General features: G+C 51.7%; 1 protein-coding gene across 1 annotated transcript; it reads right to left on the bottom strand.

Moving 5' to 3' along the window:
• Positions 1-11,358: 11,358 nt before the first annotated feature.
• Positions 11,359-14,332, bottom strand: CBLN1 (cerebellin 1 precursor). Its single transcript, XM_074586871.1, has 3 exons — positions 13,800-14,332; positions 13,466-13,585; positions 11,359-12,313 (listed from the first exon to the last, which is right to left on the bottom strand). The coding sequence occupies exons 1-3, from the start codon at positions 14,064-14,066 to the stop codon at positions 12,116-12,118; spliced, it is 585 nt and encodes a 194-aa protein (XP_074442972.1). The 5' UTR covers positions 14,067-14,332; the 3' UTR covers positions 11,359-12,115.
• Positions 14,333-15,048: the final 716 nt, after the last annotated feature.

The raw sequence follows: 15,048 nt of genomic DNA on the forward strand, positions 1-15,048 counted from the left end.
CTCGCTATAATTGAAACTCTGCCATTTTCTTACAGTTTTTGCAATGGGTTGAGACTCCCTATGAATTTATTTAAAATTCTCCTTTAATCCTTCCACTGGACTGATGCTTCCTTTCAGAAAAGGAGGACACTGTTCCAGACAGAAGAAATGACATAGCATGAAGGAAACGAGGGAAAAAAAAGTCCTGAGTCATGAAAGCAAAGAAGAAATACAAGTGAAATAGAACTGAGAAAGGATAAAACTCCACAAACTGGAAGGGACAGAAAAGTAGGATGGAGCTCTAATTGAAAGGAAATTGAGGACTGACTCAACATAAGAACTAGGCGGACCAAGGAGGGAGAACTTGACCAAGGGAGAGCTGAACTAGAAGACCCCTCTCACCTTTCAGCTCTATTCATTATCCACGCTGTGTCTTCTGTTCACAGTGGCAGCTGGGAGCCCTTCTAACAAACTTTCTCTGGCCACAATCAATGCTGAAGCTTGAAAGCAAAGCCTCCGGGACAGGAGCCACTCTCAGATGGTCACACAAAGCATTCCCAGGGTGTAGCGATGGACCTGCACTGTCCTTCCAAGGGTGGCATGAATACCTGGGCTCCAAGGAACACAGTTATGTCAGTTCTTGTTCCCACATCACCCAGCAAAGGGAAGATCCGTACCTACAGTTTGCAAGTTGATGTATTTTGTGAATAAGTGCTTCCCGTCTTTCCTGGTACTCTGAAAGTCTGATTGCTGTAGAGGCAAAAAAAACGCTGCTACGAGCTAAGCCCACTGCAGCTGTCTCTCAGTAATCAGAATGCCTAATACAGCCATCAATAACTAACCACCATCCAGGACCACAGACCACAGCCTGCTTGCCTCACCTGTGCGCAGCCTGGCTGGCTCCCTGCAGACCTTTTTGTCAATTAGAGAAGCAATTATTTTTTTCTCAGTTCGTTAACCTTCTTTCTACTCCTATACACCGTTTTGGAAAACCCATGTTTACCGTGGCTGAATGCACTCTGCACTCATCAAAAGGAGTGTTGCAGCGTTAAATCAGAGACCACAGTTAGAGGATACACTGCTTAGTCTACCCTTCTTAGCAGTCTCGTAGTGTGAGGTAACAGTATTTAAAACAGAGCAGTACCAACTGAAAAAAGTTGAAACAGGCATTATTTTCTGCAATAATTACCACGGAATGCACAACTAGATTAAAAAACTACGATCTTTTAATATTTATCCTTCTGAATTGGACGTTAAAAAGTAAATCATTTGAGCATCGTGGCTATACTTTAAAGATGAGTCCAGCAATAAAAAAGATTTCCTATGGATAATTGATAAATTTTCTACCAGTTGGAGAAAAAAAAAAATAAAAAAAAAAGAAGAAATACCCCATGGTATGACAAGTTTGTGATATACGTGATACATGATAGTAATTGACATCCTAACAGTAGGAGACTATAAAGATACCCTGAAATTATTTTCTATTTCTTCCCTATCTGCTCTTCCTCCTCCGTTTCTTCAGTGAGCCAGATTTGCCAGCAAGGCAATTTAATCTTCCGGGGATAAAGAAAGTCTTCCTTGTCTAAGAAAAATAGAAACTTCTACTGGTCAAGGACAGAAAGCCCAAGTGGAGGAATTATCTACTGACAGTGAGCTATGTTTTTTTATCTCTAGGAACGGAAGCAGCAGTATTCTGCAAGAAATAACATTGATTTAGCTAGAATGTAAGGAAGACGTCTTCTGTTTGATGTATGTTGCTTTCTGGACAAGGGTAGGACAATGGCTTGTATTCCCTGAACAAAATACCTCCTACTGTGTTTTCACTATTATTTAGTAAGAAGTATTTTATTCCCTTGTAACGTTAAACTCTGAACCATGGGAAACTTCATGCTCAGTCATGAACCGGGATGGATGCTTATTTAAGAAGCTACCAACAGGGTAATTCTTCTGGGCTCTTATGCCATGCATAACTGGGAGAGGGAAGAGCCATTTGTCCTATCCTGTGCGGATAATAAAGTAAACCATGCCAGCCAAAGAAAACAGGTACGATTTACCTCCTTGGTGCAGCAAAACAGACACCATACCTCAGCTATTGCATAAGTTTACAATCCTGAGCAACCCTTTTTCTTTGTTTTTGTTACTGCACTTAACAGCACAGCAGTATGCTAATGACTGTCAATAAAGTAACATTTAATAAAGTAACTTATTAGTCAAAGAAACAAACTTGCTAACTTGGGCTTAAATGCAAATACGGAACAAACCTCCACATCTGTCTTTTTTTCTTCACAAAAACACATTTGCCATCTTGTCAAGATCCACCGTAGGAGTAGCTGGCTGTTGCTTGTGGTTCCTTCTAAAAGAATGTTCCAATTTTTAAAAGGCCACTCTTATCTGCTGGTTTAAATACAAAACAACCCTCTTTCTTCTATTATCCAGCCTGAAGGCATACATGGCTGGTAAGCTTATGCTTAAGTGCTTTAACTTTTAAAAACATGAAGCACCTTGTTGCTTTCAACTGGATAAACATAATTTTTCACATCAAGCACATTCTTAAGTGTTTTGCAAAACTGTACGTTTCTCAACAGAATAACTATATATATCAATACTTTTTCTCCATCATTTCCTGAGGAACCAATGAGAGACATGGGTAGCCAATACTTCAGCCAGAATTAACATATTACTGGTTTCCAGCAGAGATCCTAATACTGTGTATCAACAGGGTTCTTCTAAACAAGAAAAAAAAATTAAGTTAGAGAAGAAAAAGCACAGCATGAACAACCTATAAAGGTAGTGGAGAAAACTGGAAATGGCTACTAAAGGAAAGAATTATTTTAAGTTAATCTCAGAAAAGATAGGAAGCAGATATACAAAAAGACAGGCCCAGAGTTAAGACAGCAAAGAGAGTTGTCTCCTGATTGGCAAGGCTGCGGGATTGGGCTTTATGAGAAGAAAGATGACTAAAACAGTTAAAACCAAAAAGCTGCACAACCGGTAGAGGAAACTCAGCAGATGACCAACTGCATCAGAAAGAATGTACAGAAAATGTCTCAAGATAGAAAGGACTGTACATCTACAGCACATTACCAATGCTGTGGGCAAGAACGTAAACTGCCATGGCAAAGGGTTTAAAACTCTCCTACATGCGGTCACATGTGGCCAGACATCACCTTGCTTACTCTAAAGTGCTTAGTGCTTCCTACCGTGCAACAGTGCCTTTGCTTCAAGCTTGCAAAAATGCTTTCCTGCTGCACAGATGCAGACAGAGGTGTCTTGCACTCTTCCTCTGACCCTGAGAACAGACATAGGGTTAGCTACAACCTGGCCAGAGTGTAACAGGAGGGAAATTTCCATAAGCTGCAGAGGTAAAGGGCTGAGTGAAAAGCATCTGAGTCAGACAGGAACTCACTCAGCTGCACTATGTACAACAGCCTCTGTGCAGAAGTATTCATTAGACACTAGTGTAGATACAGTAAGACAGAAACACAGTGTGGTATGATATGCTGTCACCACTAAGGTAGGATGTGACAGATATATTCAGAAAATATAAAATATATTCACACAACTTCAAATTAGGAGAATACATGTGAAGCCAACCTGAATAAAGAGCCCTCCCTCCTTTGGAACATCCTGACACTAATAGCACTAATCAGACCAGCTCCTTGTTACATCAATTTAGAAACAATACCCCAATATTGTATTTGCAACATCCAGCTTTGCTCAAAACATATTACAAAATGGGGAACATTACAAACATGCTTGAACACTAAACTAAAATTATCATTCTACAGTTCATCTGTGGTTATACAGGACTTGTTTATCTTCCCAGCTGCTGAAGCGCAACCAAAGAGATTTGGCTGCATTACCACTGTTATTAGCATAAAGCAGTCATGACTGAACCTGCGGGTACTGACTGGTTGGGCTAGAGAACCCAATCATCAGTTTACCTGGTTTCAGAAGAGCCAATACTATAACATGACCATCTCAGCTATAAAAAGACATAAAAATGAGTCAGAAACAAAAATTTTATTTCTGTCCTTGATACTGTGTTCTCCACATTTTTGTATGCACTTCACTTGTTTGGCCTTAAAACAGCTCCAGACCAATTAAACTATTTCCTTTCCCACACAGGACAGTATTCAAGTCTTCAGTACCATCTAAAAGACTGATGATAGATGGAGGGGAAGTGGTTCCTTTATAAAACCATCTACCATTTCAGAGAAAATAATAATGGATGTTATTCAAACAAATATCTTACTAGATATGTTTCAATGTTTTTAAACTGGTTTTCTTCTTTTTCTGCATCTTTAATAAAATATTATATTTTAACTAGGAAAAGTTTGTCACAGGACTAGAACAGATTATGAACCCAAAGCCCCAGACTGATGGAACTTAATGTGACCATCACCAGATAACACTGGAGAGCCAAAAGAACTCATTTGTGTTATGTAAGGCCACAGCACAAATAAAAATATAACAGGAGAAGAACAAACATGGATGTGTTTCTTATGAAGTTCTAGTTATCCAAATAATCCTTGTCTCATGCAAGGGTATCTGCTGCATGCAACAACTGAGATAACAGGACTGGGATGTATTTCTGTACCAACACTGTTTCCTGGCTTCTGCCACAAGATCCCATGGGCAAAATAAGTTGGAAGAATTTGCACTGCAACACAGCTATGCAAATTTACATCAGCAGAAAAATCTCATTTAATGACCCACTGGAATTTAAAACCATATCTTGAAAACCGAGCCCTGGCACCTCTGCTTTAATAATGAAAGATCCTCCTCTTCCCATTATAGAGAGAAGCTGATTTTTCTCTCAACATATCTGTTCCAAAACCCTTTCTAGTCAATGAAGTCTTTCCACTACATATATTAGGAAAATAAATACAACTTTCACGGGTCAAAATGTAACATTAAACCAGTGCTTCAAGACTCACTGGTGTCTTAGCTCAGGCTGGGAGAACAATTTAATTCTAACTTTGGTCAGAGCTGTGCAATTTTTCACGTACATGATAAGCTAAATGCAAAGCTGGTAAGTTTATGTGTATTAATGGTGGTGAATTACTAGCAGGCCTCTCGATTAAGCGAGCCACAAGAGGGACCTGGGAATATTGCAAGAAACTCAGTGAAGATCTCTGCTCAATACATCACTGCAAGAGGCTGGACACGTGACAAACTGCATGGCTACCTGAATTAGTATTTCTGTTATGTATGTAACAACTGCTGAGCCTCATCTCACTATTCCGCACAGAACTGGTCCCGCCCTTTCAAAAGAGGCATTTCAAAACTAGAGGCTGCAATCCTCTGGGTTGTAAGAACAATTGAGCCTTTGGAAAGGCTCTTCGAAGACTAAAATAGCGAGATTAATCACTCAGAAAGGAGACAACAAAGGAACAATAAAACGAGATTAAGAGAAACGGCAGAAGCTTCTCTTTCCCCACACCGCAACCAACAGAACTGTAGGGAAATTCAGCTCTGCTGACAGCTGAGAATACAGAAACAGGTAAAGAAATGATTAAAAACATTCAGAAAGATGGATCCATGACAATCAGTTTTAAAACATGACTCAATGTATGCCCAAGTATTTGCGGAGAATCAAAATAGGCAGATCTGACCTATGAAATTTCAAGTCCTGTAGATCAGATTTTAACAATTATGAATTTGGGAATAGTACCACGCGCATGGGAAAGAACAAAATGTTTCTCCATTCTTTCAATGGAAACGGTATTTATTAGGTTAGCAGATCAGGCAGTCTGACCAATACCCTGCAGTGTTTTACATGAAATTTTGAAGGAAAGAACTGTTGAGTGAGCAATACGACACTTTTTTTTTTTTTACGACTCAACATTTTTATTTGATAACAGAAGGAGAAATATAGAACTGTTTTGGTGAGAGCAACACTGAAAACAACTATCATGCAATTAGTGGCATGGGTTTTTTTATTAAAAGAAAAGGTTAAGCATTATGTTCATTTTTACTACAATATTTATCTTTTCAAAAGGGTTACTCACTAGTGACAACATTGGGAAACGCTGTCAGTATAGAAGCAGCTCAAGGAGGATGGCCCTGACTTAAATGACCCTGAAGCCCAAAATATCAAAAGCACATTAAAATTTATTAGCATGAAGTGCAAGAAGGGAATGAGAACTTCCACTATAAGCTGGATGACTATTAACTGCAAACAAAGCAGGAGTCCTGTGATCTTCTAGTCCTTGAATGAGTGTTGTATAGACAAAAAAATAAAAATAACACTACTGCTGGATGTCTCTGGCAAGAAATTTTCAACGCTTCTGACTGGAAATAGACCTGAAGTTAATGCACTGATATTTCTTCTAAAATACCGTACACGACATAAATTACTAATATGAATGACAATTATTCACATCTTCTGTCTTGATTTTCCTCAAACTCTTCCAAAATCTCTTCCTTGGGTCTTCTGATAGCTTAGCAGAATTAAACAGTCTTCCCCGACTAGAATTAGTCTCCAAAATACAGCAGGGAGGCACACAAGAGAAGGTATAAGATCAAAGTATGTATGACTTGCTACACTATGGTAGAATAAAAATTAGAAGATTGCTAATAACAAGAGTGCTAGCAGCAGCATTCTGCAAGGGAGGCTCACGACACTGAACCCGTTTTTGTTAGTAACCTAGGCACAAGAGGCAGGAGACCTTTGGGAATCTTTTTGCAAATCTAGATGCCTGTGCAATGCTAGAACCATTCTCCAATAGCTCCACAACTCCCTCTTGAAGCAAATTCCCCAAACAGGGCTTTTCAGCATCCCAGACATGTCCTGAGGTCAGAACTGTAACCGTTTCAATTTTAGGAATGCCATACTGTAAGAAAATAAATGCAACTGGTGAAACTTAAAATGGCCCGTTACTGCATCTTCCCATCAACACAGATATAAAGCTGCAGAAGGGCAAATGGCATGTTCCTCACTTGTCCAACAAAAGGCTCAAAGTTGCCATGGGGGAGAGGGAGAAAGCTCTGCACCCACATGTGCACAGCTGTTTACACTGGGATCAACACTTCTACCAACCCAGGACCGCTCCATTGCCCTGTATCCTAGGAAGCCTGGAGGTCCTAGTGGAAGGTGGGGGAGATGCACCTAATTCAGATATCCCCAGTGCAGGCAACGCAGTCTCAAGGTCATACTGAGTTTCCAGTGAGAGCGTTGAGAGCACAGAGAGGAGCAATGCCCCAGGACACAGGGACTGATTACTGCTAGCCTTGCCCAAGCCCTCTTCCCCCCCAACAAGGCACACAGCTTGTTTCACTCTCCACAAAAACACAAGGCCTCTTTTCTTTCTGGACAAGCGACAAGAGAGGCTTTTTGGCAACCCTTATCTGGGAGACAATACTCCATGCTTCCCCCACTGACCCTGCCAGTTCTGCAAGTCCCCTCTCCCCGGCATTTCTGCACTACAGGGGTTCCCACGCAACCCGAGTCTTCCGCCTCTCCCGCTGCACACACCACTGGAGATCTCTCCAGCAAAACACTCTGATCACCCCCCTGCCAGTCCACCTTTCCATTGAGGTGGAAAGCACGGTCCCAGAGGTCACCCTCAGGGACACACAGCACAGATGAGGCAAAGCTGAGGGACACGAACTGCTTCGGACTTGCTCTCCCGCAGTCCTCACAGCACTGCCCCCTCCCTCCCTGCCTCTAAAATCCCACCTGGTGGCTGGCCCCCGCAGTCCCGCTCCGCCGCCCTTACCTGTTGCAGCCCTTCACCCAGCTCCAGCCAGGGCTCTCCAGCACTCGCCGGTCTCCCTCCCTCCCCTCCCGGGAAGGGCGGGGGGGCAGCGGGGCGGGCAAGTCGCTCCCTGCCAGGGGCAGCACTGCCGCCGCCGTCCCAGCCGCTGCCGGCGAGCCCGCAGGACGGCGCAGCCCTGCCCTGCGCCCGGCGGCGGCCCTGCCCGCCGGCCCTGCCCGCCGCCGCCGGGCGGGCTGGGGGGAGCCGCTGCCCGGCCATGCAGGAAGCCCTGCCTCCGCCGGCTCCGCGGAACGGCCGCTTCCCAGCGAACTTATTGGGCTTCCAGCCGTACCTGCGGGGGGAGAAGAGGGAAAATTATGTTTTGCAATGTGGAGCGTGCATTAACTATTCCCAGAGTTAGCGGCATTGGACCTTTTCTTCTGGACCAAACTCGCCGTCTCCCGCTGGAGTTATTAATCTTTACATCCGCATCGTTTGCGCGGAAGCGAGTTGCTTTGTTTCTCCCTTTCCACCCCGTCGCCCCCACATGCGCTCCCTAAAAACCCAACAATTTAAAACGTGGATTTTTTTTTTCCCTTTAATTCCCCTACATTGTGTAATTATATTCACATTAGAAATCAATCAACTCTGGTCATTACCATTAGTGATATGCTCATAAACGAAACACTAGTCATGCTAATGAACTGAATGAAACATAATTTCTTGTTGTGTAAACTGATGCTCAACGCTAATCAGCAATAAATTCAATCAGGCATTACTTACATCAACTGAAAAAAAAGAACACGTTAAAGCCGGGTAAAGAGCGATGGCTCCTCACGTCTGGGGGAAGCGTGGGACCGTGGGCCCAGCCCCGCACCGCCATGGCTGCGGCGGCCGGGTACGAGGCCGCCGGAGCCCTGAGGGGAGGCGGCCTCCCCGCCAGGGACCCTTCGGCTGCGAGGAGCGAGGGGAGCCGGGGGCAACCGGCGGGCCGGGACCCGGCGCTCCAGGCAGGACAGGCCGCCCGGCCCGCCGGCTGAGGGGCCCTCGGCAGCTCCCGCCCGCTGCCCGCTGGTAGCGGCGGGGCCACCGAGAAAACCCGAAGGCGGCCGCGGCCCCGTCGGCCCCTCAGCCGCCCCGCTACCGACCTGTTCCTCGTCCGCTGCTGCCGCTGCCTCGCAGCCCGGCTGGCGGTGCCCGGAGCCGGAGCCTGCTGCCCGTCCGGCTCCGCCACTCAAAATGGCGGCGGCGGCCTGAGGCGCGGGGCAGCCACGTGAGCCCTTCCAAGGGCGGCCGAGCGGGCAGAGCCGGCCGCGGCGCGCTAACCCGCACCGCGCAGGGGGCCGCTGCACCCGGTTCCGGTTTCCTGCGGGCTGGCCGCCCCCTCGGAGCCCGTTCGCCTAGAAAACGCCCGCGGTACCGAGGGTCGCAAGGGCGTGAGGAAGATGGCGTCGCCCCGCGCCAAGTATGAGGCTGGCGGCAGGCCTCGCCCCGGCCGGCACCACCGCGGGGGCGGCAGCGGCCGGCCCGGGACTGTCCTGCCCGCCTCGTCGGGGCACTCGGCCCCGGTACGGCACGCCGTTAACGGCTGCCCGCCGCGCCCTCCGGCCAGATACGAGGCCTTCTTGGCGGCCTTACCCGCTGAGGGCCGGCCCCCCTGCTCGGCCCGCACTGGTCGGAGATGGTGGAAGGTGATTTGTTTTAAACACAGCCCGTCTATTGAAGGAAACCACCCAGCGGCAACCCCCCACACCCCCCGGAGGCTGCTCGGGCACGCTCCCCTTGGCTTCCAGGCGCCGGGCCGGGAGCGGGCTGCGGGGCTGGGCCGCCCCCCGCGGGGCGCCGTCAAGGGCTGCCCGTCCCGGCAGGGCCGCCGAGCGCCGGGAGTTCGGTGCGGGGGCGGCTTTACCTCTAAAGCGCGGATGTTGCGGTGCTCTCCCGGCCCCGGGGGCTTCCGGCTGCCCCACGCCCCCGTAGCCAGCGCTGCCCGCGCAGGGCTGGGCCAGGGCGGATGCGGGCTAGTGAACGGCGGGGGTGGGCTTGCTGCGCGGGCGCGGAACCGGCAAAAGGCTTTTCCAGGCAGCCACGGCGGCGTTTTGTAATAGCCGCAGAGCGGTGATTTGCTGCGATTGGGGGTGATATAATTTCCAGCTGCACAATATTAATGAGATTCTCACAACCAGGGGAAAACTTTCAGCGGAAGGCGGTGGGTTTATTTGCTTCGCGTTAAGGGAGAGGAAGAAGAAAAAAAAAAAAGGGAAAAGAGGCAAGCGGCATCATCATCAGCCTCCGCACCTGCGGCGCCTGCCCGGGCAGCCCCGCGGATCCTGCGGCTGTGGGTGCCGGGGCGGGCGAGGGCACCGGCCACCGCCCGTTCCCTCGCAACCCGGTCATTTCGGTTTCCTTTCTTTGTGGTGTTTTTTTTTTTTTTTTCTTGCTTTGTCCCCTCGCCGAGGTCGCAGGCGGCAGGAGCGGCCGAGCCCGCCGAGCCCGTGTCGGCTGGGGAAGCTCTCCCGGGCGCGGCCGGCGGGCAGGGATCGCAGCGAAAGGCTTCGGGGAAAGTAATAAAGTGTCTGATGCGGAGAGAGGGGCGCGGAGTCCGGTCTGAGGTTACAACTCCAAGTGAAAACACCTCGGCTGCCTTCCGTTATTAACCCGTCTTCGTCAATCTCGGTTGTTTCCCCGCGGCCGCAGGTGCCGATGCTCCCGATGAGCTGCTGGGGCGGGGGGGGGCGGCGCGGGCGGCGCCTTCCCCTCTGCAGCCGGGCGCGAATCGCGACATGCGACAGCCGGCAACCGCGGGAGCGGTTTGGCCCCCGCACCCCTGGGTGACAGAGGAGCAGGTGCCGACCCGCGGCCGATGCCCTTCACGTGGGAACGAAGGGCCGCGGCCGTTCCCGGCGCGGACAGAGCCCGGGCCGGCCCCGCTCCCGCCGGCCGCCCCTCCGCGGAGCTCCGCGCAGTGCGGACCCGCCCGGCAGGGCCGCGCTAAGGCCGGGTCGGCGAGGCGCCCCGGCGGGTCTATTTCCAGGGCAGAACCTGTGAATAAAGCGAAAAACGTTGCTTATTGTCCTCGTATTAATCCCCCCCTTCCCCTTGGAGCTAATTAAATTCCTCGCCGGGAGCCGGGGCGCGGAGCAGCTCCGCGCCGCTCGCCTCCGCGCGACGCACTCAGCCCAGGGGGTCGTTCCACCGGTTTATTTGACATTAAAGTTTAGATACAATCGAAATCCTCGTACGCACCTTTTAATAAAAGTAGTAATCTCTTTGAGTACTGCAAAATTATAGCATTTACATCTTTAAAAGACTGTAAACAAAATAATACTAGCAAATAAATAATACTAGCATCGAAGTATACATTGTCAGGTATTTTTAGACGGCCGTATAAAATGCGATCTGGTTTATAGAATATAATACAGATAAATGCTATAAATAAGTGGAGATAGGAGACGGCGGGAAACTTCCTAGCGGCGGCTCCGCTCGGGCTGCCGGCGCCGCCCGCGGGGTTTGCGCCACTGCGCCGAGCCCCGCGCAGGGCCGGGGGGGTGGGGTGACGGGGGGGGGGCTGCGCGGGGGCTCCCCCGACCCGATCCGGCCCCACCGCCGCGGCCCCAGGACCGCGCCGAGCCACCTGCCCCCCCGGCCTGCCTGCATTGAGAAACCTTATTTCTGGTTAAGAAAAATAAAAGTCCCATTTAAACTTTATTGAATTAAAGCAAAAATTAATTTTTGATATTCACACATATATTACAGAGTAATAGTAAAAGTTCAATATACTTCCTGGCGTTTAGTTGGGCCACATTGTACAAGAGCAAAACAAGCATCAAAACATTTAGCAGCCTTAAATTTCACAATCACTCAGAATTACATAGAAATATTGAAATACTCTAGTCAGCCTTGGCTGTGAATAGTTCTTCGTGTAGAAATTTTCCCTTTTGCCAGCCAGTACACAGCAAGAATTGCATTTTCCCTTCCGTCATGGCATCCACGTATTCAAAAATACTTTGCTTTTTTTTTCTTTTTAAAAGTTAAACTCGGAGAAAGAGTCAAGATTAACATGTTTTAAAAACAAAACTACAAAATATGCTGTAAATGAAATATCTAAAGTCTACTTGTGTGAGGCAGAAACCATGGGGGAACGATGGCAGATTACACCAGTGACACAGAGATGGGAACAAATTTTGTGGGAGGAGAGAGAAGAATATAAATGGGGGTCTGATCAATTATAGTGTCTCCCGCCTGTTGGCTGCAACACAACAAAAATAAGTAGTAATTCTTCAAAGCAGATGTACACAAACCTAAGCAGGATTTAGCTTCTTTAATATTTGAATGTAAAAAGTCTGCTGTCCACGACTCTTTCAACCCAGCTACGACTTGGGAATTCGTAAGAGATTCTGACTCGCATTTCTCCCTTTTCTTGGATGAGAAGTGATTTAAAGCGGGAACACTAGAAATCCAGAGAACGTCGAATACTTCCAGCCTCCCATCAAGTTTCCTCTCTCCAGTTTTAGATAAGCTCTGTCTCCTTTCTCCATCTGAATCAGGACTCCGTTGCTAGCAGCTTCTCGGGTCACATCTTGGTCCCCTGCAAAGGCAGAAATCACTGGCCACCCATTTAGCATCAAACTCACCTAAAGAGCAAGATAAAACAAAGCCCTCCGTCAATTAAAGTCAGACAATGACACCACAGGGGCCCGCCTAGCAGGAGAAGTGCTTAGTTAAGGAAGGGCCTCTTTTGACAGCTGAAACTCCAGCCCCGTAAAAATGAAATATCAATCTGAACCCAGCTAAGGTATGTACTCTAAAGGAAGAAGCCTTTCACCGCTGTTTTAGACCGACAGCCACATCAAAACACCCAGTGCATATAAAACAGGACATTGATCCTATTTTGAAGGATTTCAATAGGGTGCCTGTGTTTCCAGGCTATGAAAAGAAGTCTGCTCATACTTATAAAAAGATGGCTTTATGCGAAACCTCAGAGACAGAGAGGAGCAGAGCCACAGCTGCCGGAGTCAGCACGTTTGAAGTGTATTCAAGAGGTAGTTTTCCTTTGTTAGGCAGCAAAGACAATATGCCACAACACAGTCAATAAGCTCTGCTCGGCTCGCATTAATGATCCCGGGACTGCGTACCCCACATTAATAATACACTAACTGCCCAACCTAGATGCACGCAGCCGCTTATACCAGAGCAGTGCTATCTAGCTGCACATTCACCTTTGCAATGCGCATCGCTATGCGGACACGTTTCCTCTCTAGGTTATGCTACCTGGCTTCAGGCCGGTAATTTATTATCCCTACCTAGAGGCGCGTATGCATCGAACCACATACAAAAGGCGCGTACAGGGTAGCTGCACACACACACAGAGCTATATTCCTTACCGTATCCGTGACATAGGCGCCCCCCTGCACCCCAAATCCCTATGAAACCTGCCACCCGAGAGCTGGCGAGGAGCCCACCGGGGCCGCGGTTCCCACGGGCTCTGTGCAGGGACTCTCCCCGCGGCGCCCCGCGGCAGCCCGGGGCCTCGGCCAGGCTGGGAGGGGACAGCCGGCGGCCGTCGGGGTGTCACCCCCCGTCCCGGGACGGCCCAGGCGCGCAGGGGCCGTGCGGAGGCCTGGCGGGGCCGCGCCGCCGTCCCCTCGGGCGGGGAAGCGTCGGGGGAGGTCTGCGCTCCCGGCCCCGCCGGCCGCACCGCCCCCGGCCCCTGCGGGCCGCGGACCCGCTCCGTTCCCTCCCTCCCGCGGCGCCCGCGGAGCGAAGCGACGGCGCTGGGGGCTGACCTGGATGGTTTGCCTGTTGTACACTTTCACCACGTGAAAATTAAAACTGTAAATCCCTTTCCTGGGCGAGATGAAAGTGCTCCGCTCCGAGTCGAAGTTGCTGCCGATGTTCACTAGTACCTGGAAGGGAAAGGGCACCGTTAGCACCTCCGCGGGGCCGCCGCCGCCGCCCAGCCCCGCGGCCGCCCTCGGCCCCCAGCGCCCCCCCTTTGTCCCCCCGCCCGCGGGCAGGGCCCCGCGGGGCGGCGCGTCCCCGGCCCAGCCCCGCCACCGGCCTCGGCAACTCCTCTCCTCCCGCGGCGGCGCGCCCGGAGCCCCTCCGCGCCCGTCCCACCTGGTCGAAGTAGATGATCATGGTGCGGTTGCTCATCTCGGAGGGTTCGTGGTTGGTGCTGCGGATGGCGGAGAAGGCGACCTTGGCGCTGCCCGAGCGCACGGAGATGCCGAGCGCCGTGCCGGTGGGGTCGGAGGTGGGGTTGGAGTCGCACACCACGAGGCACTTCCCCTCCAGCACGATGGGCTCCGTCTCATTCTGCCCGCACGCCAGCCACGCCGCGCCCAGCAGCAGCCCCAGCCTCAGCCCCAGCCCCGGGCCCCGCATGGCGCCGCGCTCCCTTCTCCGCGCCGGGCGGCACGTCCGGGCTCCGCTCCGCTCGCTCCCTGCCCCGCCGCGCTCTCAGAGCGGGGCCGGGAGCGCCCCGCCGGCTGGGAAGCGGCCGCGAGGAGGCAGGGGAGCACCGGCACACATAGCGCGGAGCGGGGCGGCGCGGGGCGGTGTGATGCGGGGCCGAGCGGAGCGGTGCGGTGCGGAGCCGCCCGCCGCGCCGCGCGGGGCTGAGGGAGGCGGCGGGAGGCGGCGGCGCTGCCCGGGCTGCCGGCGAGCACAAAGACGGCGGCGGGGCGCGGCCCCGCCTCCCCACCGGCCCCGCGCTGGCGTCAGCGCCCCCGCGCCCGCCCCCGCCGCGCCCGGCCCAACCGGCGCCCGCCGCGCCCCGCCGCCGCCAATGGCCGCGCAGTCCGTCTCCCGCCGCCTGACGCCGCCGCTTTTGTCAGGAGGCGCGGGCGCGGGCGCGGGAGCAGGTGGCGAGCAGCCGCCCGCACCGCACCGCACCGCACCGCACCGCGCCGCGCAGCACCGAACCGCGCAGGTAGGAGCGCCGGGGGGCGCGGGGCGGAGGGGCCCGCGGCAGCTCGGCGAGGACGCGGGGGGTGTCGGGCGAAGCCGGGCTGAGGGCCCGGGGAGCGGAACGGGGCCGCGGCTCCGCGCTTTGGGGGAGGCTGGAGGGGAACGGGCTGCTGCGCGGCGGGGCAGAGGCCCCGAGCGGCGTCTCCGAGCAGAAATAGCATCAGCGGGCGCGCTCGGAGCCGCGGACGGGTCCGCCCCCCCGCGTCCGCCCCGCCGCAGGTGGCACCGGGGGACGGGATGCAAAGGGTTCCCCCTTCCCGGGATGCGCGATCTCCGCTGTCGCCTTCAGCATCCCGGGGAGCAACTAAACGTGCTGCCTCCGCAAGAAACTTTAAAAGCGCAGAGAGAGCGTCCCGGCCGCCAGAACACCCCGCTGTCGGGGACAGTCACACCCCGG

This window comes from Larus michahellis, chromosome 4, assembly GCF_964199755.1.
Source record: "Larus michahellis chromosome 4, bLarMic1.1, whole genome shotgun sequence".
NCBI lineage: Eukaryota > Metazoa > Chordata > Aves > Charadriiformes > Laridae > Larus > Larus michahellis.

Excerpts from the sequence above, each read along its gene's own strand:
- CBLN1 (XM_074586871.1), bottom strand. The coding sequence starts at position 14,066 with ATGCGGGGCCCGGGGCTGGGGCTGAGGCTGGGGCTGCTGCTGGGCGCG. Across the intron at positions 13,586-13,799 it reads TGATCATCTACTTCGACCAG|GTACTAGTGAACATCGGCAG; the intron begins GTGGGACGGGCG and ends TTTCCCTTCCAG. Across the intron at positions 12,314-13,465 it reads ACAACAGGCAAACCATCCAG|GTGAGTTTGATGCTAAATGG; the intron begins GTCAGCCCCCAG and ends CTTGCTCTTTAG.